General features: G+C 41.9%; 3 protein-coding genes across 4 annotated transcripts; all 3 read right to left on the bottom strand.

Moving 5' to 3' along the window:
• Positions 1 to 78: 78 nt before the first annotated feature.
• On the bottom strand, positions 79 to 9,948 carry jade1 (jade family PHD finger 1). Of its 2 annotated transcripts, none has more exons than XM_030786859.1 (11): positions 9,911 to 9,948; positions 7,746 to 7,827; positions 7,229 to 7,299; positions 6,880 to 7,037; positions 6,341 to 6,531; positions 5,911 to 6,122; positions 5,294 to 5,461; positions 3,468 to 3,584; positions 2,683 to 3,204; positions 1,326 to 1,443; positions 79 to 1,176 (listed from the first exon to the last, which is right to left on the bottom strand). In XM_030786859.1, the coding sequence occupies exons 2-11, from the start codon at positions 7,798 to 7,800 to the stop codon at positions 170 to 172; spliced, it is 2,619 nt and encodes an 872-aa protein (XP_030642719.1). In that variant the 5' UTR covers positions 7,801 to 7,827; positions 9,911 to 9,948; the 3' UTR covers positions 79 to 169. The 2 variants fall into 2 exon arrangements, with proteins under 2 accessions (XP_030642719.1, XP_030642718.1); XM_030786858.1 differs by lacking the exon at positions 9,911 to 9,948 and adding an exon at positions 8,064 to 8,132.
• Positions 9,949 to 11,183: 1,235 nt separating this feature from the next.
• Positions 11,184 to 15,570, bottom strand: asmt2 (acetylserotonin O-methyltransferase 2). The gene is made up of 8 exons (XM_030786860.1): positions 15,490 to 15,570; positions 14,928 to 15,102; positions 14,374 to 14,503; positions 13,777 to 13,845; positions 12,748 to 12,866; positions 12,236 to 12,373; positions 11,736 to 11,858; positions 11,184 to 11,395 (listed from the first exon to the last, which is right to left on the bottom strand). Exons 1-8 carry the CDS (start codon positions 15,568 to 15,570, stop codon positions 11,184 to 11,186), a joined length of 1,047 nt encoding a protein of 348 aa, XP_030642720.1.
• A 2,256-nt stretch (positions 15,571 to 17,826) lies between these two features.
• Positions 17,827 to 23,821, bottom strand: pgrmc2 (progesterone receptor membrane component 2). Its single transcript, XM_030786872.1, has 3 exons — positions 23,470 to 23,821; positions 20,448 to 20,603; positions 17,827 to 19,878 (listed from the first exon to the last, which is right to left on the bottom strand). The coding sequence occupies exons 1-3, from the start codon at positions 23,819 to 23,821 to the stop codon at positions 19,781 to 19,783; spliced, it is 606 nt and encodes a 201-aa protein (XP_030642732.1). The 3' UTR covers positions 17,827 to 19,780.
• Between the last annotated feature and the right edge of the window lie 567 nt (positions 23,822 to 24,388).

Genomic DNA, 24,388 nt, shown 5'->3' with positions numbered 1-24,388 from the left:
TTTTTTTTTTTTTTTGAAATGAGCAGCTACAACAGCAATGAAATAAGCTTAAAAATAAATATGAGTCCAAGAAACAAGATTTAACTTTCAGTCTAACAGAAATAAGACTACTGAAGGGGTGTTCTAATCCCTTGCTGACACTTTATGGCAAAACTGCGGCATTTCAATCTCAGGACGCCAGCACTCCGTGACGAATCACATCTGAACCGTAGCTGCACGTCATGGGGTCGTGGCTCCTGAGGCGCTGGGTATGGCATCGCTTCCTGCGAGACTCCGGCTCCGATTGGCTGATATCAGTCTCGTGAGTAAGGCTATGATTTTCAGTCCCCGTTCGTGAGCGTGCCCTGAGTTGAGGAGGTGTGGCCTCAGGGCTTCTGTCCAATGGTTTAAGGGGAGGGGATTGTGTTTCCTGTGCAGTGCCCCGCCCTTCCTCGACACCTCCTGCTATCCTGTCGCTCCTCTTCGGGATTCTGAAACTACCCCAGTTTTTCAGATGGGCCCCTGAGGCACCATTGTGCACCACCTTTTCACTGAGTTGGCTAGTGCTCGCTCTAATCACAGAGCCGTTGTATTTAGTGGGAACGATGGAGATAGGGGTGAGAGAGACTCGGCAGTCGGGCAGTAAAAGCTTATCTAACATTTTACTGCCTTCAGTCTGGCTTCGTGTTGTCTCCTCCGTGATCTTTGATCCCAGTTTTAGTTTGGAGTTGACGGTGAGCTGCTCACGGAGCCCTCTCTTCCTACTCCGTTCCTCGGCGTCGTGGTTTTGCTCCTGCACGTGACTGGCACTGTCGTCTGCCTTACGAGTTTCCGCACCTGTGACGTTCCTTTGCTCTTTGCACTCAGTAGTCCTCACTGCAACCGGTGGCGCGTCATCTCTCTTTGACACCCTGCGCCCCACCGGTGCAGGTTTGGGGCTCAGATCTAGTCTCTCCACTTTTGGAAGCTTGGCTGGGGCAAGGGCCTCTGTTTTGGGCAGTTTGGCGGTGTCATCCCCCAGCTGCTGGGTCTTAGGGGCGGGTCTCTTAGAAGTGCTTTTCTCACGATCGAGTCTGAGAGATACCGTGTCGGTGTTCTGGCCCGAATGGCCCCTCAAAGGCTGTGGGGATGAGACTGAGTTTGGAGGAGAGCGGAAATAGAACATTGACTCCTCTAACTGTCTCGTTGTTGACGCGCCTGACGAGAGAAAGGGTGAGTGAGAGAGAGACAGAGAGGAACAGATGTTGAATACGTCCGTGTTAACATGAAAACATGTCATATCTGATAAATGTCTGCAGTTTCTCCCCCTATGCTGCAGAGGGCACTCTCATACCACTAACACTCACCAGTGAGCCTGCCTTGCTCCAGCAGTCTGATGTGATGGTGGAATATCTGCTCTTGCACGCGACAAACCGAGCGTTTTATCTTCTCTCTCCGTGTCACCATGTAGGTCAGATTACGCACCTGGAAACAAACCACCACACAGATGATACATCTGACATGGCAAAACTGTCATAGACATGTACACAGAGAGACTGCTGTTCAAATCACAAAATTCTGAGTAAACGTCTGGGGAATTAAAAAGAGAAACATCTGAAAGATCACACAAACTGAAGTCAGCGGCTAGAAAATATTCAGTGGGAACACTTAATAAAAAGAATTTAGCGAGCTAGACAAATTACTATTTTTTATGAACTCTGACATCAGCTCTGACTTAGTAGTTATTAGTATTGCTTATATGTAGAAAATAATAAAAAAAACAACAATTGAAAAAAAGAGGTGATGCCTGTTTCATTTTCAGTCTTAGATTCAGTACCTTGAAAATTAATCTATGGTACACACACACACACACACACACACACACCAATGACAGTAATACAGAAGAGAGACTGCAGTGTGTCCAGGACTCTATGGCTTGTGTCTATTCATAGTGGTCTCTAAAACTCAGATCTTTGGTCCCGTTTACCTACGCAACCTTACAGGCCTCCTTACACTCTAGAGAAGTACCAGTCAACTTCACTTGTCTTATTTAATTCTAGTCATTTCTACTTTGGGGGGAAAAGGCCTTTTTACAAAGTGGTAAAATTGGGACATAGTAGAGACACGCCATCTGTTCCTTTCCACTCAGGCCACTTCAGTAGAAAAATATTTTATGCAGGAGTGAGCACAGAACTGAATCTGTATGGGGTGGGCTAGGGCAGTGTGTCCCTAAACCAGGGTCGACTGAGCTGCACATTTCTTTTTTCTCCTCGGTCCTTCACTATCCCCTGAAGCAGGCGTGATAGAACACTCTGGTTTACCGACCAGCAGCTCTGAAATGTCTAAGTCTTCAGGAAACAGCCTCTCAAAAGTTACAAACTGTGAGCCATTGAGCTTTTTCTGATTTGCAAATAGTAAAAGGAAGTAGACATATCATTCTGCATTTCACTCTGTTTATTTGAAAACTCAGAGAACGAGTCCTACTGAGGTTATGCAGAGAGTGATGTGGCTTCATCTCTCTGTTTCTTTTTGTGTTTGTCTCTCTCTCTCTCTCTCTGTGTTGGACTAATGCTGACTCCGCCCTGAAGCAGCTTGAAAAACCCAGCATCTCTTTTCTGTCCTTCTCCACTGCTGGGGCCACGGCCGAGGCGGGGGAGGGGCATACCTGATGAATCTAAGGACGGAACTAGACCGAGGTTGGGGCACAGCCCGGACAGTACCTACCCTCTCAAGGTCCTGACGTAGGTGTGTGAAGAGGCGGAGTCGGCGGAGTAGCACTTCCTGTTCGCTCTTGGCCAGGCTCTCCTCCTCCTCCTTTTTGGGTTTAACCAGTGGCTGGTTGAAGTTCGTCCGCCGTTTCAGTTTCCAGTACTGAAAAAGGAAATCCACCGTTTCCATCGGCAACCCCAAATGCTTTGCCACCTCTTCCACGGATACGAAACGGTAAAACTCTTCCTCCATCTGTTGGAGTCTGAGTTTCCGTTCGCTTGGTTTTTGTCCGTCGGGAAGATTTATGGATCGGTTCAAACAGCCAGGGCTCAAAAGAGGACCAGACTCTGTTTGCTCCCTGTTCATTCTTAATCTCTCCATACCATCCTCATCCTCATTCCAGTCCATGCCCGAGTGTTTGGGGCAGAAGGATTTGAACTTGACCTCGTCTGTGTCGGTCAGGATGGTGTTCATGTTCAGGCCACACTGCAGGCCGCAGGTCACGTGAAACGCTGTACGGCAGCTTTTGGCAGAACACTGGAAGAGGTGAAGAGTGGGGAAAAAACAGATATTAGCTAAGAAATAATGATGACAGAGATCATGAGAATACATTGCTTTGAAACTCATGTCACTGACATAACATGTCATCTTCCACATGTCAGGAATGACAACCGTTTCCAACCACCATTTCAATGCTGATCAGAAATGAAATAACACCTAGTCTCAATAAAAAAAAGACATTCCATGTCTACAAACGGCTACAGCCATTGTCCTAAAAGAGGAGGTCAGAGACGATATACCTGAATACAGGCGCCCATCTTCTCTTTACACAGACAGCATACCAGAGCCCATCTGTGACTGGGGATGTGTGATACATTAGTAATGGGTTCCATCTTCTCTGGGTTCCCAATACTCACCTACAGAGAGAGTGTGAGAGAGCAGGAGAGCGAGAGAGAGAGAGAGAGAGAGAGAGAGAGTGAAAAAGAGAGATTTGCATGTTGTTCAAATATGTAAAAAGTTGTAACTCTAGACAGGGATGAAGACTAGACCTGAGTTAAAGAGATTATCCATTCATAAACCAGTTTAAAACGAGACTAGGCTTTATACTGGTCTGAGAAATCAGCCCCTAAACTCCTCTCTGCCATGGCACGACCCCTGACCTCTAATCCTGGAGGGTGAGAGCGAATACGTGCATGCGTCTGTGCTACATGCAAAGATGACTTTTCATCTGCAATTCAGAAGAGTGTCTCCGGGAGAACACAGTGTTTGTGGAGACCTAAGCTATTCTTACAGATTTGCCTGAAACTGTGTAGATGTCCTGCTGACACCAAGGGTCACTGAGGTGCCCCTGCCCAACTGACCATGCCAGAACACAGCCAAATGTGCGACTTACGATACCTTACACAGCCAAATAGGTGAGCTGAGTGATGTGGCGCTGCATCATGGAAGCACATGATTTACTATAGTGTTGTATTGTAATAAGATGACATGCAGCAGTAGTGGTGTACATTAGCGTGGCCATGCTTAATAAGATGACACATAGCAGTGGTGGTGTACATTAGTGTAGCCATGCTTAATAAGATGACACACAGCAGTGGTGGTGTACATTAGCGTGGCCATGCTTAATAAGATGACACACAGCAGTGGTGGTGTACATTAGTGTAGCCACGCTTAATAAGATGACACACAGCAGTGGTGTTGTACATTAGTGTAGCCATGTTAATAAGATGACACACAGCAGTGGTGTTGTACATTAGTGTAGCCATGTTAATAAGATGACACACAGCAGTGGTGTTGTACATTAGTGTAGCCATGCTTAATAAGATGACACACAGCAGTGGTGGTGTACATTAGTGTAGCCATGTTAATAAGATGACACACAGCAGTGGTGTTGTACATTAGTGTAGCCATGCTTAATAAGATGACACACAGCAGTGGTGGTGTACATTAGCGTGGCCATGCTTAATAAGATGACACACAGCAGTGGTGGTGTACATTAGTGTAGCCATGTTAATAAGATGACACACAGCAGTGGTGTTGTACATTAGTGTAGCCATGTTAATAAGATGACACACAGCAGTGGTGTTGTACATTAGTGTAGCCATGTTAATAAGATGACACACAGCAGTGGTGGTGTACATTAGTGTAGCCATGTTAATAAGATGACACACAGCAGTGGTGTTGTACATTAGTGTAGCCATGTTAATAAGATGACACACAGCAGTGGTGTTGTACATTAGTGTAGCCATGTTAATAAGATGACACACAGCAGTGGTGTTGTACATTAGTGTAGCCATGTTAATAAGATGACACACAGCAGTGGTGTTGTACATTAGTGTAGCCATGCTTAATAAGATGACACACAGCAGTGGTGTTGTACATTAGTGTAGCCATGTTAATAAGATGACACACAGCAGTGGTGTTGTACATTAGTGTAGCCATGTTAATAAGATGACACACAGCAGTGGTGTTGTACATTAGTGTAGCCATGCTTAATAAGATGACACACAGCAGTGGTGGTGTACATTAGTGTAGCCATGTTAATAAGATGACACACAGCAGTGGTGTTGTACATTAGTGTAGCCATGTTAATAAGATGACACACAGCAGCGGTGCTTGTTCTTACTTCAGGGATCCACAGGGCACAGCTGACATGCACCCACTTGTTCCCGCTGCGGGTTGGTTTCATGGCCCCACCTTTCTTTGGGCACAGTTGGCATCGAGGCACGATGCCTAAGGCACAGATACGACACAGCCAGCTTCCCTCCGGAACATTCAGTATACCGTAACAGGCCTGTGTAAAACAGACAAAACACACAATCATATAAAAAAAAGAAATTACACATGCTCCGTCACCTGAGAATAAAACTTATCCTGACAAGACACATGCTTATTAACATCACACTATAAAGAGACCACAATAAACAGTAACTGTGAGACGACCTCATCACACAATATGTCCCTCCACCTCAAAGGAAAGCACACTACTGTGTTTTAACTTTATTGCAAATACGGAAGGGATACTGATGCCTTTTACCAGCTGAGTTTCAACACTGTAAAAATCAGCACCCTTGTAAATCTGTAAACACTGGGAGTATATGACATTCAACTATAACAGGCAGCGTCATGCACTAAAATCCCACCTACACAGCTGAATGATGGTAAAACTGCAAAAACCAGAAACATAAAAATTAGCAACTGTGTTCTTTAACCATGTTTGAACACACACACACACACACACACCTGATGGACGCATATGTTACATCGATCACAGAAGACCATCTCATTGCCGTCTTCTCCATCAGGTGATTGACAGACATCACATACAACATCTTCGTCATACTCAATGCCAAGCCCCTCCTCTGTTTCCATGGCGTGACTCATGTTGTCATAGCACTGAAGTTCAAACTGTTCGATAACTCTCTCCATGGTGATCTCGTCTAGTGTTGGTATCGCTGCAAGGCACAGAATCAAATGTAACATTAACACAGGACTGTATTTGTATAAACTAAATTTAACTGGAAAGTCTGGCAGAGAATCCACACAAAGTCCCCGTGATTTCCCTTTTGCATATTCACAGTTAGACATCTTTTAAAAACATTTTACACTGACACGTGATCCACCCACTTCTTAAAAAAGCAGACACTGATAAAGCACGCATTTGTTGACTGACCCATCTTGGTGAACTCTTTATTGGCAATTTCCAGCCAAGACACATCTTCCTCGTTCAGATCGTATCGACACATCCCTTCAGCCAGGGTCCGAACGCCCACATACCCCAACACCGTGGCTTCAGGACCGGACGAGCGAATCAGCTTCTTTGGCCTGGTGAACATTATGGCTGAAGACTTCTCTTCCACAACACTACAGAAGAAAAAACAAACAAACAAACAAACAAAGTCTTTCAGCGTGCGTCTCCTTACCTTGACAATGTGCCCAATCCTCATTAAACTATCAGTGTGGTATTAAGACTGTGTCTACACTGTGTCAAAACCCACTGAAACCAAAGGAGTATCAGCAGCAAGTTGGTAGAGTCAGGACTAAGAGGAGATTGGCTACATCTTTAGACTTTTTTGTATGAACTTTCATAGTGATTTACATTTTTTTTTTCAGTCATGTGGACTGGCCTGACACTTCCTCTTTCCCGCAGTTCTATAGTTATAAATACCAGAAACAAACAAAGTGAAACTGCAGTTGCATTAGGACTCGTACCGCACTGTGGGTTCAGGTATAGAGTGAGGGCTGACAGGGACCTGAACTCCCTTCTCCCACTCCTGTCTCCAGGGGTCAGCCAGGATGTAGTAATCATCTGGGCTCAGCTGGTAAGAGTCATGTAGCTTCATAGCTGTGATCAGATCTGTTCTGAACACCTACAAATACACATGTCCATCCATCACTCTGATTACAAAACACTGGACACTGTGTTCAGCCTACAACACCAGGTTGGGCTAAGACAGACAATACTTTGTATATCATTAATCTCAGGGAATGAATTGTTTGACAGTTCAGGAAGACTTTCCTGAGGCATTTACCGACAGTGAGTGATTAAATATGTGTGTACCTCTGAGGGCCTGGGTCCCCCTGGTCTTCTGTTATTATTTTTTGAATGCTGTGACCAGGATGTGGAGGTACCTGTGGGAAAAGTGGCATAATAAAAGCACATTTTTCACTTAGACTGACACTTTCAACACGTGACAACTCCCACATCAACGACCCTTTGAGCTACCCTGTCTGTCAAAGTGACACCTGTCTCTAGACCTGCTGCTTACTTTAAAAGCCCTAAAATCAGTCAACTCCTGCTGTCGGTACCTGACCTGGCACATCATCAGTAAATCTCCACACTCTTCGCCTGTCTCTACTTTCTCTTTGTCCCTCTGAACACACTTCTTTCAGCTGACTGGTCCTTACCTTCCCTAAACATGCAAGACAGCTGTACTTAAAATAAAGAAAAATTTGGAAATGTGTTGTAGGTTGCCTGTCAAAGTGCACTTGAACTTCAAGGGAGTATGAATATCCTATTAAAGAGCTAGGCCAAAGTGATTTTAAAAGACAGAGAGAGAGAGAGAGAGATTGCTTACTTCCATTGTCGGAATCTTCACTGCTGGGGTGTCTGTTTCGCCTCATGGTTGTCATATCTTAACCCCAAAGGGTTCCACAAATCTGCAACGTTAAATATAACGAGGTCATTTTTTTATGCAACTTATTTTTAAGCTCATTTACTCTTTCCCTGTGTTTATGCATTACTGGCAGGAGTGAGTAATAGGCCAGCACTTCCCCGTAAAGAGGTGGCCAGTGTTTCTGCCTCTATTTAGTTTCTGTCAGCAAGTGGCTAAACAAAATAAACTTAAAAACAAACTGAGATAGAACACATTAAAAAAAACCTGTAACATATTTACCATGGATACTCAGACAAATGAACTTTATTTAAGCTCGACAACCGTCAGGACGTGATTAGTAAAACCTTTAAAAGCAACATCCCAACCGGTAATCTACAACACTAATATAGTACAAAAGCATCCACAAAAATGTCTATAGAGTATTACTTAAGGATAAAACCGCCGTTCGTCAGCAGAACTACTCTGTATCCCTCATGTGCCAAGTTTCGGTTACATTACGGTTTATAAACAAGTCGATTCACTACAGCAATACCGTTATCAGTAATATAAGCTGACAATGATACGGAAGCACAGCCTAATGAAAACATACACACGTCACAAAAGCGTCGAGCACCGGGTATTATTAATACACCTGCCGTAAAACCACGACACTTACCTTTAACACCTCACTAACCAGTTAAACATTAAAAGACACGTTTGCCAGTAAACTTCCATTATTAACTTCAATGACTCAGATTGATAAACATTCCCAAAAGAACTTTTAAAAATCAACCCACACATTAACTCAGGAACACCCCCTCACGAGCAGAATTAAAAGAACATAAAAAACGCATATATGCAGTAATATATATTGCTTGCGAAAAAACATTTAAAGCAAAACGCTATTACACCACAAAAGAAGGAATCCATTAACTATTTATTCAACAAGTACCACTACAAGACAGAATGGTAGCTACATGGTAAGTTTATGGTTAGATTAAATAGTATGGAAACAGTAACACAAACTAAACTACTTGCCACAAACCAATTCCAAAATATTACTTTGAAACTGACGGGAGCATCAACTTCCCTTGCTCTCAAGGGAGCTTCTAAAAATGCCAACAACATTGCACACTTTCCCTCTAGGATTGCACCTGCCCCAAAGCCACGCCTCCTGACAATAGCTGCCCATAACAGAGCCTATCCGAAAGTACAACGTTTTGGTTGCATAATTCATGTTGTTTGTTCACAATTTTAGAAATGCAAATCAGTTAGCGCTAAAATCTGCGACATTACAATTACCTACACTTTTTAACATGTCTTGTTGCAAATGTGACCTGAAATTGTTACGTTTACTGTTTTACATTCTAGAGAGTTCGATTTAAAAATGATAAACACTTAAGCAAATAACCAACATACTTCCTAATGCATTCACGTTATTCCAGACAAATCGCCACTTTAAAAGAGAACATAATAGTCGAATTATGGTCTTGTAAACCAGAGCTGAATTATGAGACAAACGTTAACTTACTTGTATACCGGGCTACATGAAAACTGGGAAAGAACCTTTTACGGTCTTGTCAAAAGAACTAAAAATACCTGAAATCCAGGAGCAACCTGCTCTTACTTTCTTTATTAAGACATTAAAGAGCAAGCGGCAACAAGCTTAAATCGGTAAAATGCAGCATGTTTTGAACTTCCTACAGCTTTTTTTTTTTTATCTCATTTAGGGACGCATCAAAGTGCTGTTGCAAAACTGTTAGCTACTAAGCTAGCAGGCAGACTTGATACCTAACAAGATACGGGACAAGTTGCAACGGAACACTCGTAGAAGTTATAGTACCATACCACTTCAAAAGAAAATAAAACCAACGAATCTGACAATCTGCTTAAGAGAGGAAAGCTGCTGGATAATACACGGAAATATCGTGTTAACACAAATTTGGAGACGTATCCCCTGCCCCCTGAACTTAATCTTTTGGCGCCATTTTAAATGACGTACTAAATTTCCAACCGGACCATCATATGCATGAGAAACGACTCACGGAAATCCTGGAAAACACTTCTGACATGGGTCGAAAGCAGCGTCCAAAATATAGTTTATTCATGTATACACAGCGGCAGTAAGCGTGAGACTTCAACGGTACCTATGCAGCAAGGGTTTGCTCGTTCCTGCGGTGGTGTTTCTACGTAGCTAAGCAATGGTTGCAGCTTACAGTTTGAGTTCAGGCGGCAGTAGCAGACTGTCGCCTCCCCACCCCTCTCTCTCTACACACTCACAAACACATACACACACTCCAATTTGACGTAACGTTTACGTTCCCTTCTTACCAACCACTAGAGGACGCACTAGTTATTAAATCAGAAGTGTCGGGAAAAAATGCTTATTCATTCTATTAATCAACTGTTTTGTAGTGTACCCATTATCGAATCTATTAAAATATCTTGAATGTTGAAGAAATAAAAGTATCCCCTTGACTCATTAAAATGAACAGCAACGTCAAACAAATGAATGACTGTAATTGATTTAAGAATTAGGAACAGACTGTTTAAACATAACGATCCTTCTACAAAAATTCGATGGACATGGGATGGGAATTACTGCATTAAAATTCTGTCAGTTTTATAATACTTAAAACTGCCTCATAATATTCGAACGGCCACTTCCGTCATCGCTTTGGCGTCATCTTCGTGTAAGGAAAAAACAAAATCGCATTTTAAACACGTATTGCTTTCTGACTGACTCCTTGCACTTTAGGAAGGCGCGTAAATAAAAAACGGTCCACGTATTTCGCACAGGAATAGAAAACACGTTATGACACGCAGTTGCATTTAATGCAAAAATATTTAAAGTGCATATTCACCTCTAGGGGGAGTAGTCAAATAATAAGGGACTGCATCCAATCACAAAACAGCACTTTTTCGGAAACATGTTCGTGTCATTCTTACATCACGTGTTCAGCAAACATGTTACAGCTTAATATTTAAAACGTACTCTTATCCACAAATATATTTTGATGCTTGTTAATACAGAAGGATATTAAAAAAAAGGCATCTCTGATAACCCATTTACAAAGGACAAGTGTGTCTGTCGCTGCCTACATGTTTCGAGACTCAGTAATCAGGTGTATAAGCCAAACTGTAATAAACACACCATAGAGATCCAAAAAACCCCACTTGAAATAGTGAGGAAACTGTTCTTTTACATATGATTAGAATAATACAAAGAGTTTCATTAGCAGGCACCAGCCAAATGGGCAAAACAGCTGAGTAATCTCAGAAGATAGCAACATAGTAAAACTCAGTGTGAATCATTCTCCTGAATGAACAGTATCTCAGGGCAGTAGTCAGTGTGGTACCAATGTGAAGGCTGGAAACAAGGAGGAAGACTTCACCAGTGTAAATGCTTATTGTAAATGTTTATTTTAGAGCTAAGATGGCGTCGTAAGACTTTCCCGTCCGGGACACCTGTATATCTTTGAAGCCAGCCTCGGTCAGCATGCGGGAATAACGTGATGGAGGGTGCTCTCTGCCCTCAGTTTGAATCAGCATGTTGAGAGAGAAGATCTGAGCCATGATGGGACCACGTCGGTTCTCAAACAACAGGGCTTCAACTATCAATACCCCACCACCTACAGAGACAAAGAGAGAAAGACAATGATGAATGATGAACACAATGAAAGAGGAAAGAAGAGATCAACTTTGAGATGGCATTCATTAGATTTATATTTTACACTCTACTAATTCACCTGAGGACAGTTAGGTAAAGCTAAATGCTTGATGCACAAGCGTGAAGTTGAAATGTATGTTGTGAGACCATTATACAGTAGCCTGCTCTGCTTTAAGTGTTAAGATGCTTTGTGTTCTCAGATTGGCAGAAGTGTCAGGCTCTTTGTTAGCCATAGTGTTAGCCATAAACTGTAGTAATATTATACAGAGAACACTATCAAAATGTTTCTCATCTAAACCCACCTGGCTGACAGGATGAATGAATCTTTTTCAGTAACTGCAGACTCTTCTCCTCCTTCCAGTCATGAATGATTCGGGCCAAAATATAAAGATCAGCAGCAGGTATCTCACCATTAAAGAAGTCCCCTGCAGATAGACCAACGGTGTTAAAGGTGGGAATTCACTGGTGGGACTGGCAGGTGAATTAATCACTGAGAAGATCTAACAGAACGACGGTGCCATTCCTCGTCAGTCCTTTTTTGCCATTGTTTGAGTAAACAGAATTATCATTTGACCAAACACAACACTAAATTCAGTACACCAAGAATACAGGGATGCTACAGAAGGCACCTTGAGAGAGAGAGAGAGAGAGAGAGAGAGAGAGAGAGGGAGAGAGAGACAGGGGCAGGCAATATTCTGCAGAACTCATTGTAAAGTTTGTTTGACTGCATGTAATAACAGGACAGGAAGACACACTAAGACATACATACACACTCTCATGACCGTCAAAAAACAGCACCTACCCTCTACAAACTGGATAGTGTCATCAGACTCAGAGAAGTGCTGCTTGGCCATTTGGACCACTTGTGGCACATCTAGAACAGTCACTGTAGAGGATGGGTACACTTTAGACAGAGCCCGGGCCAGGGCACCAGAACAGCCTGCAAAATATTGCCATGACGACAGACGGGAATTATGGAAATACGTGAAACAGCCATCTCTCAGACTAAGTGCTGCTGGGGAAATATATTGACACTCGCCTTTTTTTCAGGGATAAACAATTCTAAATTAGTTTTATCGATTCAATATTAAAAATTACCTCTAAAATATATTACACTTAATACAAACGTATAATTTAAATAAACAAAAAATACGAATATAATTTGCCATGTTCTTAGAATGCAGGCACACTCTGACAGGCTTGTGTGAATAAAAAAAATTCAACATTTTATAGTGATTGTAAGAGCAATTTACAGCTCTTACAATGACAATAGACAAGAGAAAAGGAAGGAAGCTTTGCTCAAAACAAAAGTACCTCCAAGATCTATTATGGCTTTAAAGCAGGAAAGATCGAAGGCTGTCACAATGTCCTGTCCATCAATTACCCAGGTAGAATTCATTAGACCCATGAACTTCAGCATCTCCTCCTCTGACCTAGTAATCACACACACACACACACACACACACACATCTGACTTATTGAACATATAAAGACATACGGACTTTTACTGGCTGGGTTCACACTATACACGTACACATTTTCACACAGACCATCTGTTTTGCTATTTGCGCACTGAAAATATGCCCTGATTCTCTGATTTAACAATGCAGATCTCTTCATTTTATGTTTTTAAGAAAAAAGAAATCAAATTTCATCTCAGAGATTACATCAGTTTTAGTTACCAAAAGATCTACATGTAAACATTACACAGTATTTTATATCAGTAGTATACACACTCTCAACAGTGTTGCTTTACTTCTGCTTTCACCATAGAACATCTAGAGAGGACACTCTAAAATATTTTTATTGGTTGTATTTCAGTGAACAATGGCGGCCTTACTCTCTTTCACGGGTTTTAGTGAGAGCTGCGCAGTTCAGAGTGAAAATGATAAAAAGATCGCTGTGAGGATGACAGTTGTGATCCCTACTCTGGGTCCAAGTGAGTTCACAGCATCAGAGTCAAGGCACAAAACCAAAATGAATAATGGTGCAGTCACCCCTTCCCAAAATAACAAGGCCTGTCAGAAAGGCTCAGATGGGGTCTCCAAATTTCGGAGTGCAAAGTCAGTGACCGCAAAATATCAAACCGCCGCAGGCTAATCTTGATAAAAAAAAAAAGAATAAATAAATGTGACTACACATTCTGTCATTTAGTATAACAGGAGAGAATGACTGACTTCAACAACATCTGGTTTGTGTTTTAAATAGATTTAAGCAGTTTTGCAGTGAGGTAAAAGAAAAAAAAAATCAGTTGATATGTTTGAAACGTACTCAGTATTGGAACAGCTCAAGACAGCATTGTGCTGACACACACACAAACCCAAAAAGAGCAGCTATACATACCTGTAAATAGCAGAGAACGTGTCCTCTGATGAGACACCAAAGGTTCTCTCATACTGATTCTTTCCCTCCCTGTAAGATTTTCGAGAGCAAGTCTCAAGATTTGAGGGTTTCCTTAAATCACGTGACTCTCATCAACAGCTTCTTCCATTATTAACACTACCCTGATTATGTCAGGAACACAATCAAGATCAGCGAATTTTGCCAATGATTTACTTTTCAACAAACAATGGAAGAGTTACTGATTTAAATAGTATACACTTAACAATTGTTTAAGGCTTCAGTAAACTGCACAATCACACATTCACTCACATTTAGCTACTTATCTTCATTACTTCAAACTATCAAGGGTGATTTCGCCAGAAGGTGTCAAATATATCCAACTTGTTTTACTGAATGATACATTCATAAAAGTTTCTGAGGGTTTCTGAGGGTTCTAATTGTACTGTCTATAAAAGGACATTTCTGTTTAGTTAAGTTAGAAAAGCCCAGGAATGATAGGAAGAAAAGCCTATCATGGGTTCAAACAAAGACTGGTTGATGGATGCAGTTGGAATGTGTATGAGTGTGTATGTATATTTCCAAAGCAACATAACTGACCTAACAGCATCCACCAAATGGTTCCAGAGTGGGTAGATGGTCTGTGATTGGTAGATGATCATGTCATGCAGAGATTTTGGGCTGGATTTTGCCAGGTAAAGGTTAGCAACGTCCGTGCTGCTGTAACAAGCTATCACAAGTCGGTAAGCATAGCACAGTATAATGTCAATAGAAATACTATAGAAAAAAAAACATTTAATCGGAAAGAAATCAGTTTTGTTTGCAATCACAGTTGCTCATTCTGGAAGAGGACTCACATCTGACACTGCTCCTCTGAAGCTACATGGTTATGACTAAAGTGGCTCTGACACCAAATAAATTGAGAGAGCTTGGCTGACCAGGTGTGAAATCACCATTGACATACCAGAAAAGCAAAGTGTCACTCCAGTCACTCCAAAAAAAACAAACAAAAAAAAATCTGATAAATGAGCAAAACAAAACCAGCAATCAAACCCCCCAAACTTTAAATTTGGCATAGAATGCCAAATTTGACCAAATAATTCTTTAAAAAAAAAAAAACCTCAGTGACGCTAAAGATGTGGCACATAAGTCACCTGTGCCCTCCACTAGCTCCACATCCAGGATCTCTATGCCAACCAGTACATCCAGTAAGCGTTCCATCCCATCCTCACTGGCACCCAATTCCAGTGCCAAATCACGGGCAGTCATTGGCCTCTGTGAATGCAGTAGGAGCTCAAATACTCCTAACTCACAAGCAGACGAGATCACCTAAGAGGAGAGAAGTGAGTGAGAGGAACCCAGTAATGATGAGACATCTCTACCAGTCAATAATTATGTTGGTCATAATGAGATAGTGGGGAAAGGTAAAAGGTAATTACTAAAACTTTCTGACACTCACACGTTTCCTTTTTAAGAAGGGAAATGAACTTGAGGTGGTTAGTGCTATGTGTGAGTCAGGATGTCGTGTTTTCAAAGCTCTGATTGGCACACAGACAAATGCGACGAGACACAGTGAACTCAACAAAGCTTAAAGCTAATATGATGTCCGTTTTTGTCACAGGGTAAGTGTTTTCTTTGGATATCTTAACTGTCCCATAGAGGGTGGGGTAAGATGGGAGTATGTAGTTTGATTATAGAAATATCTGAAAGCCAGACCTTAGAGATTCTGAAACCATTGCAATATTCTAACAGTTTGAAAGGGTAGTCCAGTTCACTTTGTGACATATGCTCGGCCATGATGAAGCTCGTTCCTGCAGGAACAGAGATAATTCGGTTATAAATGAAACGGGAAACAGAGGTCTGATCTCTCGGGCAGTGATTAAAACTAAACTAGACTAAACTGTATTTAAATGGAGGTTTTGAAAGTGCAGTGCAGTCCACGACCAGGGTTAATTCTGCCCTGGGAAACAGGCCTATAACAAACATATAGTGCTATGGTCAAGCAACGATTACAGGCATAATTTACAAAGTAGTTATACCACAGATTAAATAACCAATTCACAAAAACACTCAACTTCTGTGGACCGGATAGGCTATAAAGTATTTTAATGTAAGCCTTACAGCTGTCTTAAAGTATTCTTTGTTGATTATGTTTTGCAAGTCTATTTTAGCGGAGTTAAAGTAAAGGTATCTTCACTCGTTCACGCACAGAACAGTAACATTTTTGAGTGTTTTTGTGTATGGCTGTGTTAGCGCACAGATTAGAATTTCCACTGGAAACACAAATTAAGTCACTATTATTAATAGTCAATATTACTATTGTTATTGATTTCGCAAAAGTATTTCCACATTGCTTGCTTGAGTTGATTTTCAAACGGTATTAATCAGTTATTTCAAGAGACGAAAGCTTACTCACGGTAATAAGACTCACTGTACGGGACACATTTAATCTCGAGCAGTGTGAAAAGCATCGCACATTTAATACCTCATCTTTCCCTACCAGACTACGAGCATCAACCATTTTACGCATCAGCACATCGGATATCCTCACATTGCTCATCTGTTCTAAACGAATTGCACTGTAAAAGTTATTCTTAACCTAGAACACGCTATAAATGTCTTTGTTCCCTAAAAAGGGGAGAGGGTCGTCTTGGCTTGTAGTCTTACCCAAGAAGATACGCGGTAAACCTGTACAATCCAAATTTCTATTCGACGATTTTATGTCTGAAATTCCAGCAGAGGCTCATAATTAGAACACAATCCAAGCGATGCACTCAAAGCGCCGGGTACTGTGCATCGTCTGTGCCAGACACGACGGAACAGTACATGTTACGTATTCACCGTTTTGAATCTGACTGTAGGAATGTCACCGCCAGGTGTCCCTCAAACCCAATCAAATCAATACATAACTGGCGTCAGCACGAAGACTCGAGGTAGTCGGAAGCTGAACTTTGTGTCACCGTAGGTAGAGGGAGCTATTTCTCGACCTGTCACCTCCACTAGTTAGACATGGATGTTACTCTTACAGATGATCCTCAAAAAGATCTCACCATATAGCTACACACGGTCAATTTAGACCACAGACAGGTACAAATATGGATTAAACTGTTCGTTCTGTTTATTATCTGTCTTTTTTTGGCCTTAGAAAGTGTCCCACATGTCAGATTTCAAACTTCATCCAACAAAATGATATCTAAAACTTCTTTGCATCAAAACAGAAATGCTGCTAAAAGAATGAACAAATAAAATAAAAACAAAAACTGCTTACTTGGCATCTTGCATGTGCATGCCCTGCTCTCTTTTGCACTGCCGCTAACACCATGTGCAAAATGAGAACACTGCAACACTTCACAGTTTCTTCATGCCACGAGTCACGATGAGGGCAAAACGAGATAAATGAAACTTTGCACCTGTGTTTTTATCCTGTGGTTACCTCACTGCATTACTGCTACTATTCATAGCAGCATGTTCAGTTTAAGGAATGAAAGGAACAGCAACGTCAAACCAGAGAGAAACCAGCCACACTATCAGACAATACGTACACTTCAAAGGGTGCCAGACCAATCCCTGTCTATGCTTAAAAAAGAAAAGACACCCCAAACTGACAGATGCTGCATAAATTCTCCTTCTCTACCTAATCTCCTGCTCTTTGTCTTAAAGAAACTTGCGCTTACTGTTTGCACTTGCCCTACTGAATTGATGTAATAATTAGTGCCTAGTAACGCGTCTCTCACTATACTGGAGCTTGAACTGTTTCCCCACTTGTAAGTTGCTTTGGATAAAAGCATAGGCTAAATAAATGTAATGTCTTGTAATGTAATAAATCTGTTATTGCATAGGTAAAACAATTCTGACTTTGGCTGGCCTATAAGAACTTTTGGAGGCAGTGTCAGTGTGGTGTGAACTTTACTGTGGTAGGTGCAGCCATCTTCATGGTTTTTATGTTTAGGACAATGTGGTTTTGCAAATACAAACAGAGACATAACATTTGTGTAATCATAGGTGTAACTGGAAAACAAAACAAGCAAAAAAGATGACAGAGCCAAGGGCACATATTATTCAAATCCGTTTATTTATCTATGCATTAATACGTCCCTTCCTCAGGCTTGCACGCGCGCACACACGCACACACACACACACACACACACCCAACATTTAAATACACAACGTTGGTACCCAGCACTAGCTCACTGTTGCAGCACATGCTTTAATAAAATGATACAGTTATATACAGGATCGACAAATTGTTATCCCCCTCCCACCTGCCCCTCCCAAAGCACGGGTTCAAATCTCCTACCCCTCTCTCTCAAAACAAAAAACCAAACAAAAAATCACTGTGTAAATTCTTCACACTTAAAAAGAACTTCAACTGAGACATGTGGAAAAAACCCCCAACCAAACAAAAAAAAAAAAAATCGCACGCATGGGGTGTTTGGCCAATACAACACAGTAGTATATGGAGATCATTTACCTACATAAATTATGGCAGTAACACTGAATAGTCTTTGCAGAATCTATGTACAAGGTTGTGACACGAGAAAAGTCTCTCTGGTCTGTTTTCGGTCAAACAAAAGCATGCCTTTCTCATCTGAACATGAATTACAAGGATAATGCTTTTCTTTTCACACCAACTTGAGGATAAAAATGTGTAAGGGAAGAGTAGATCTTTCCCAGTGGTACGTGTTTACGTTTTTTGACAATCCATTTTACCCCCTTTAACTGCTGAGGACATTAGTCATGTGAACAAACAGAAATAAGGCACAGTTAATACTTAGACTGTTTGTTGGGAGGTGGGCAGGGGGGTTGGGGACTCTGTGGGCTAGCGTGTTGATGATTGGCATGACAGCTGATTGAGCTGAACTGTCAACTCACCTTCCCTTTATATTCAAACAATCATTTTCATGCGTCTCAAAAATGACCATTTAAAAAATGGAGTGAGAGCAGACCTTAAGAGCTCCCTACATCATCATAATCCCACCCACACAAAGCCACCAAAAATATACAATCACATTTTGACAAACTGGGACACTAAAAGTGGACTCCATAAACAAACAAAAAAAAAACAAAACAGAAAAACAGTAGCCTCTCCCGTGTTCCCCCCCACCTCACCCGCATTGAATTGGACATGGCATGGGGGAGGTGGCCTTTAACTGGTCAATCTCTCACTTGAATTGATCAAGAGCAAAAAAAAACTGTAGATGATCAGCAAGAATGAGATTTGAATGCTGAGATGTGTTGAGGCATAAGTGCTGCACATTACAGAAATAAACCAACCGACCATAAAAGAAAAAATAAACACCACCCCAGTTGCCTCTCTGTACCTTTCTAAATCACTGACTGCTTACAGTTCCCTCCCTCTACCAGTTATACTGACACACTAACCACACGGCTACTCACCACTGGGGTATTCAAACTGTTGTACACAGTGCCCCCCCCACCCAAAAAAAGAGTGAATAAAAATGTGTTTCTATGTTTTCTCAGTGTTTCATTCTTTTTTCTCTCCTTCATTTTCACATTTCAGTTCATTACAGATTACTCACAGATGTGCAGATTGCATTAAAAGCCCCAGGTTTGTTTCATTACAATTAACAGGCTGAAATACAGAAAGGAGGTGTGGTCTAGAGAATGTGAGGTGTCCGTTGGGTCCAGGGCTGCTGTAGAACCAGAGCATGGAAGAGGCGGAGTTTCTAGGGGGAGAAAAAGCGACAGTATACCAACCATCTGAGAGGGTGGGGATATCCATATATAGGGAATATGGGCGGAGCTTGTCCATAAATGGATATATACATATATAACTGGAGGAGGTTTTGTAAGGGTCTATACAGCAGAACCACAGAGGGCACTTCTGGAGGGAGTAAATAGGGTGGGATATAACCAGAGGATGGATGAGTATGGGTAACAGGGGGCAAATCTGGGATTACGGGGGAAAGGGACGTTGCGAGGGTAGGGTGGTTCAATGGCAGCCGTTCTCAGTCCTAGGCTTTGGTCGCAGTGTGGATTGAACAGATCAGTCGTGTTTCAGATGATCCTTGATGTCCTCCTCGTCTGTGTATTCCGACGGCTCGTCTCCGGGCTTCAGCAGACGGCCCACGTAGTCGTATTTTTCTGTTGGAGGGCAAGAGAGTGAGAGAGGCAGAAAAAAAATTATTTGACTTATCAAAAGTAAATAAAGCTTCCAGGTTACAAAGGCATGGTACCTTAATTTTGCAGTGACAAAGTCATTAGACGGGACTCGTATGCCATGCTCTATTTAACACAATAATAAAAAAATTTGGCCAAATGCAGATGTCTGAGGGTATACGCATTCACTCAGCAACACAAACATGAGCCAGGGACCAGACTCTGGGTCTGGCTTTAGATACTATGCCACTCAACCATGTGATCCAAAGATCTTTTTATCCATAACTTCTTGTTAAATAAGCATACTTAACAAATTGAGCAGTTTGTAAAAAAGGTAAACAAATGTAAGCAGGCATTATATGCTGAACAATAAACAATGGGTAATAATGCAGTCAAAGCAGATCACATCTACTAAAAGGACACAAACAGTGGTACGGGACAGTCTTCTGACACTAGACAAAGCTGTCCATTTGTTTTGCTGCTGTTTGGGATTGCTGTTCTCAATTAACACTTCAATAATGTGCCACAACCTTCTGGGGTGGCCTCCTACTTACCCATAAACTGCATCTCCCACTCTCTGACGCTCTCCATCTGTACAGCGTTCAGGTCAGAGAGGTCGTCGTACTCATCACGAAGAGCGTCCTTCTCCAGACAGAACGTGGCCAGGCCCCGTGAAGCGTCCCGCCCCGCAAAGATCCCATATGGCCCGTCTGTGTGAGGGAAGGTGAGAGAGACAGAGAGGAGAGAAACGCATCATACAAAGGATATAACAAACCTGTCACGTACACAAACAATACCTCAACATCAGCCATACAACGAATCACCTCCAGCTGTAAATACTGTTTAACAATACATGTTGCGAAGCACACAAATTGATGTGACACAATTATGTTGTGTGGAGTGAATCTCAGTAAATCACCACGCCCTTGTTTCAGTGAAACAGGTGGTATGGACTGGGGCTCTGGTGTGGTGTGTGAGGAATGCACGTTGATGCCTCAGCAGACAAATTCCCACAGAAAAACACAGGTAAACCTAAAACAGTGGTTAGACCACTGACCACGCCCTGCGAGCTGCCCAAACATGCTCTGAGAATTCAGCTTCTGCTGTAGCTCATACTCAATACGCCTTAGTAAAAACCCTTACAGTAAACAGCACGGGCTTTCAGTTATGCATTAGGTTTACAAGCCAATTTTTACAATTCATTGGTAAACAGGCTTAGCTGCAGGGAGCAGGATTTTATTCACACTAACCACTTACATTTTTGTTTTCTATCTAGCCTTAGGCATGAGGCCAAAGCTACGCTGTCTAAAGCCAGTGCATTCGGTGCATCTAATTTGGCAAAATCAAACTCGAACCCATTCAACAGGTTAGAGCACTGGTTGAGAACGGGGCCTGTAAGAACTGGCAATGCAGTGAACAGTAACTAACTGAACTGCACTGTTACGACTCAGGCCCGTTGACTGGATAATGTCCCCGAGTAGGAGCTGCTGATCAGAATTTGACTGGAATATTCACACACAGACATCTGCTCTAGGAGAGCAAATGCAACCCTTTCATCACCATCAAGACCGCTTTCAACTGCAACCACACAGCCTCAATGACACATGAAATTTAAGATCCTAATCCTGTTAGTGCTGATCCACCTACCATAACAATGAGATAGAATCCCTCTTACCTGTCTGTTTCATATATTTTGTTAGTAAAATTAAAGCAAGGTCTTTGTGTATGCCTCTCGGTCTCTTATCTTAATTACACAATACAGTTATTTAGTAAAACAACAGGCCATTCTCCAGTGTTTGTGATTTTAAATGTAGACTTATCATCTGATATTCATGTGAAAGATGTGAAAGGCCATGCTGAACACACACAGACACAGAAAAGCTCTGAGTGTGTGTGTGTGTGTGCGTGTATGTGTAGAGAAGTCTGTGCAATTGTTTTTTTCTCTGTGCAAGAATGTCTCAAACAAACAAAACCAGATGGTACAGTTTGTATGGAGTCCATACATGGATATGCAGACACACACACACACGCAGAATTTGACAGCACAGACATTTTCTTGGTTCCACGTTGAAAAAAGCAAAACACAGATATAGCTCAGAGCACGGTGTTAAGGCCTGATAAAAGCTTAGTTAGTTGAAAACAAGTTGTAAATGTGTACGGATCAATGAGGGGTACACAGACATTAGACACTGGTCAGGAGTTGGTCTGGTGATACCTGGTGATACCATGATACAGTGCCCACCCCTCTCCCATAAACACTTCAGATGGTTTAAATAACATCTCTCATACATAAATAGAGCTGTGACAGACTGGGAGCCAGGAACACAATATTTCAGCCAATGCAAAAAGGGCTTGCACCGTTATTATTGTTTCACTGAAGGTTTAAGTTTGTGAATCTGTAAGTCATTTTTTCTCAGCTGTGTTCTGAAATGTAAAACAAACAGACAAACAACACCTCTGCAACTTGGTACACGTTGGTTAAGTCTTTGCCTCTATCCAAAACAACCCTCAGTGCTCGACTACACAGTTAAGAATGTATATCTGATCGACACATCAGCATTTCAGGTTAAGTGCTGCATTTCAATTAATTTCAAATAAGAATGTGACATAACGCGCCACAGGTGCAGACTACAACTTCACTACACTGGTTTAACTGATGTTTATTATGTAAGTTGTTTCGGTGGGTGGATCTGCTCGTTTTAAACGGGCCAGCTCTCTCACTGTATTGGCACGTAGAAATAGCGCTGCCTTCCAGTGTCCACGTCGAACAAGAGTCGGCTTCCCTATTTTTGGTGACAACATTAATGATATGGTCATAAAACAAGTTTTAGCTCCATAACTGGCGGAACAGTTAATGATTGTCTGGCAGGCTAGAAGTTGTGACTCGGCACTGCAGAGAACTTATCTCACATAGCCTATTAACAAGAGCCTTGCCAGACGAGCACACATTTCTGCATAAACAAACAATATGTATTTTAGGTTTAAAGCGGTATTTAGCTGGAATAGGAAAGGAACGACTTCAAGTGGCTGCTGTGCAAGATTAGCAAGCTACTAGTGAGCCAACAGCTGGCAATATTGCTCGCTTCTTGTCTGTTTCGGTTGGTTACGTCTTAGCTATGCTATATTTCCTGCAATTCTTGCCTTCGTGAACAACTCACATGAACTTAATCTGATCAGTAGCATATTAGCCAACAAATACTCGAGCTATTAAAGCGACTCCATAACTACTATCACAACTGCATTGCTAAAACTGATGGTAAACTCGAACATGCTGTAGCTAAAGATAGCAGGGACAGACACAAAAACCTATTTGGATATAATGTCTTTGTTTATTTTTCTTTGCATTTGTATGATTATAGACCACCTGATTTGTATTCATATTTAGATACTGCATTGGTGCTGCCATTTTTTAATTTGCTCATGAGAAACTGGGTTGTCTGAAGTAGCGATAGTCAAGTTAGCTTTTTAGCGCCTTTTACGCCAAGCCAACTGAAAATCTGCCCACTAAAACGAAATATTTGTAAGCCAAGGCAAACTTTTTTCCACATGAGTAGAGGCTGAACACCTCGTCCTTACCACGTCCATAAAACTTTTTGCCACTGGTAACGTCGAAGACTTTCATATTAACTGCCATTAGGATGCGGGGGTTTTGAACACCGTCATATTCCCTTAGCTGTTCGAGACTGAAATCCCGTCTTCTCATTTTGGGCAGAGACAAGGCCTCGCTCCCGTCCCCCGCGTCAGAAACAAGCCTCCTGAACCACCATCGATAAATTCCATAACAGACTAAGATCACAACGACTAACACACTGAAATTGAACAGCATCCCGCCAAGACTGGGCCCTGGATCCAACTCCTCTTCCGTTGTCCCTTGCCCGCCACTTGTGTCAACTGTTATTCCACTCTTGCCATCTCCATCGTCCGCCATACTGCACGAGAGCGCCTAACCCACACAACAACCCCGCCCATCTCTTGCTGAGACAAATATGATTGGCTATCGTGATCCTAGAGCAAATCACAGGTTGTTGGGAGATGGAGTCAATGCTTTGTTTCTTTGGTTGTTCCAACCCTCAAAGTACATGCAATGATACAAAAGGTCTGGGTTATAAAGCACCGACTGTATATATAAACATTGGCTCCAGTCAGCGCGTTATAACAAATGTACATGCCTTTGTACGAAGGGCTTGTCTGAGTCGATCAGAATCAAATCTTTAAGTGATATTATTTCTTTTGCTCAGAGGGAAGATCTGCCCAGAGGACAGCGGCGCCTTTTTTGGGAGGGAGGTTAAGTTAAAGAATCATATCGCTTCAGGGTAGACTTGTTTTATTGGCCAATCTAAGAATTACTTTCTTTTAGTTAAGTGCTAGAGTGAGAATTAGAAATAGAGAATTACGATTACAAAATTAGAGAATGATGTAACTAAGCTGTAATCGGCGACAGAAGTCTAGCCTTAAGGTGTAATGGAGCACGATGTTGCTGCTGGCCTAACCACAA

The sequence above is a fragment of the Chanos chanos genome, chromosome 10 (assembly GCF_902362185.1).
Source record: "Chanos chanos chromosome 10, fChaCha1.1, whole genome shotgun sequence".
Lineage (NCBI taxonomy): Eukaryota > Metazoa > Chordata > Actinopteri > Gonorynchiformes > Chanidae > Chanos > Chanos chanos.
The sequence above is the reverse complement of the archived record's forward strand: the minus strand, read 5'-3'. Positions and strand labels throughout refer to the sequence as shown.

Coding starts and splice junctions, on each gene's coding strand:
- jade1 (XM_030786859.1), bottom strand. CDS start 7,800: ATGACAACCATGAGGCGAAACAGACACCCCAGCAGTGAAGATTCCGAC. Junction 6,532..6,879: donor ATACCTGAACCCACAGTGCG/GTACGAGTCCTA, acceptor TTTCTTCTGTAG/TGTTGTGGAAGAGAAGTCTT. Junction 3,205..3,467: donor AGATGGGCGCCTGTATTCAG/GTATATCGTCTC, acceptor CACCTCTTCCAG/TGTTCTGCCAAAAGCTGCCG.
- asmt2 (XM_030786860.1), bottom strand. CDS start 15,570: ATGGCCGAGCATATGTCACAAAGTGAACTGGACTACCCTTTCAAACTG. Junction 14,504..14,927: donor GGAGCTAGTGGAGGGCACAG/GTGACTTATGTG, acceptor GACTTGTGATAG/CTTGTTACAGCAGCACGGAC. Junction 13,846..14,373: donor CATTTGGTGGATGCTGTTAG/GTCAGTTATGTT, acceptor AAAATCTTACAG/GGAGGGAAAGAATCAGTATG.
- pgrmc2 (XM_030786872.1), bottom strand. CDS start 23,821: ATGGCGGACGATGGAGATGGCAAGAGTGGAATAACAGTTGACACAAGT. Junction 20,604..23,469: donor CAAAAAGTTTTATGGACGTG/GTAAGGACGAGG, acceptor TCCCTCACACAG/ACGGGCCATATGGGATCTTT. Junction 19,879..20,447: donor GTGGGAGATGCAGTTTATGG/GTAAGTAGGAGG, acceptor GCCCTCCAACAG/AAAAATACGACTACGTGGGC.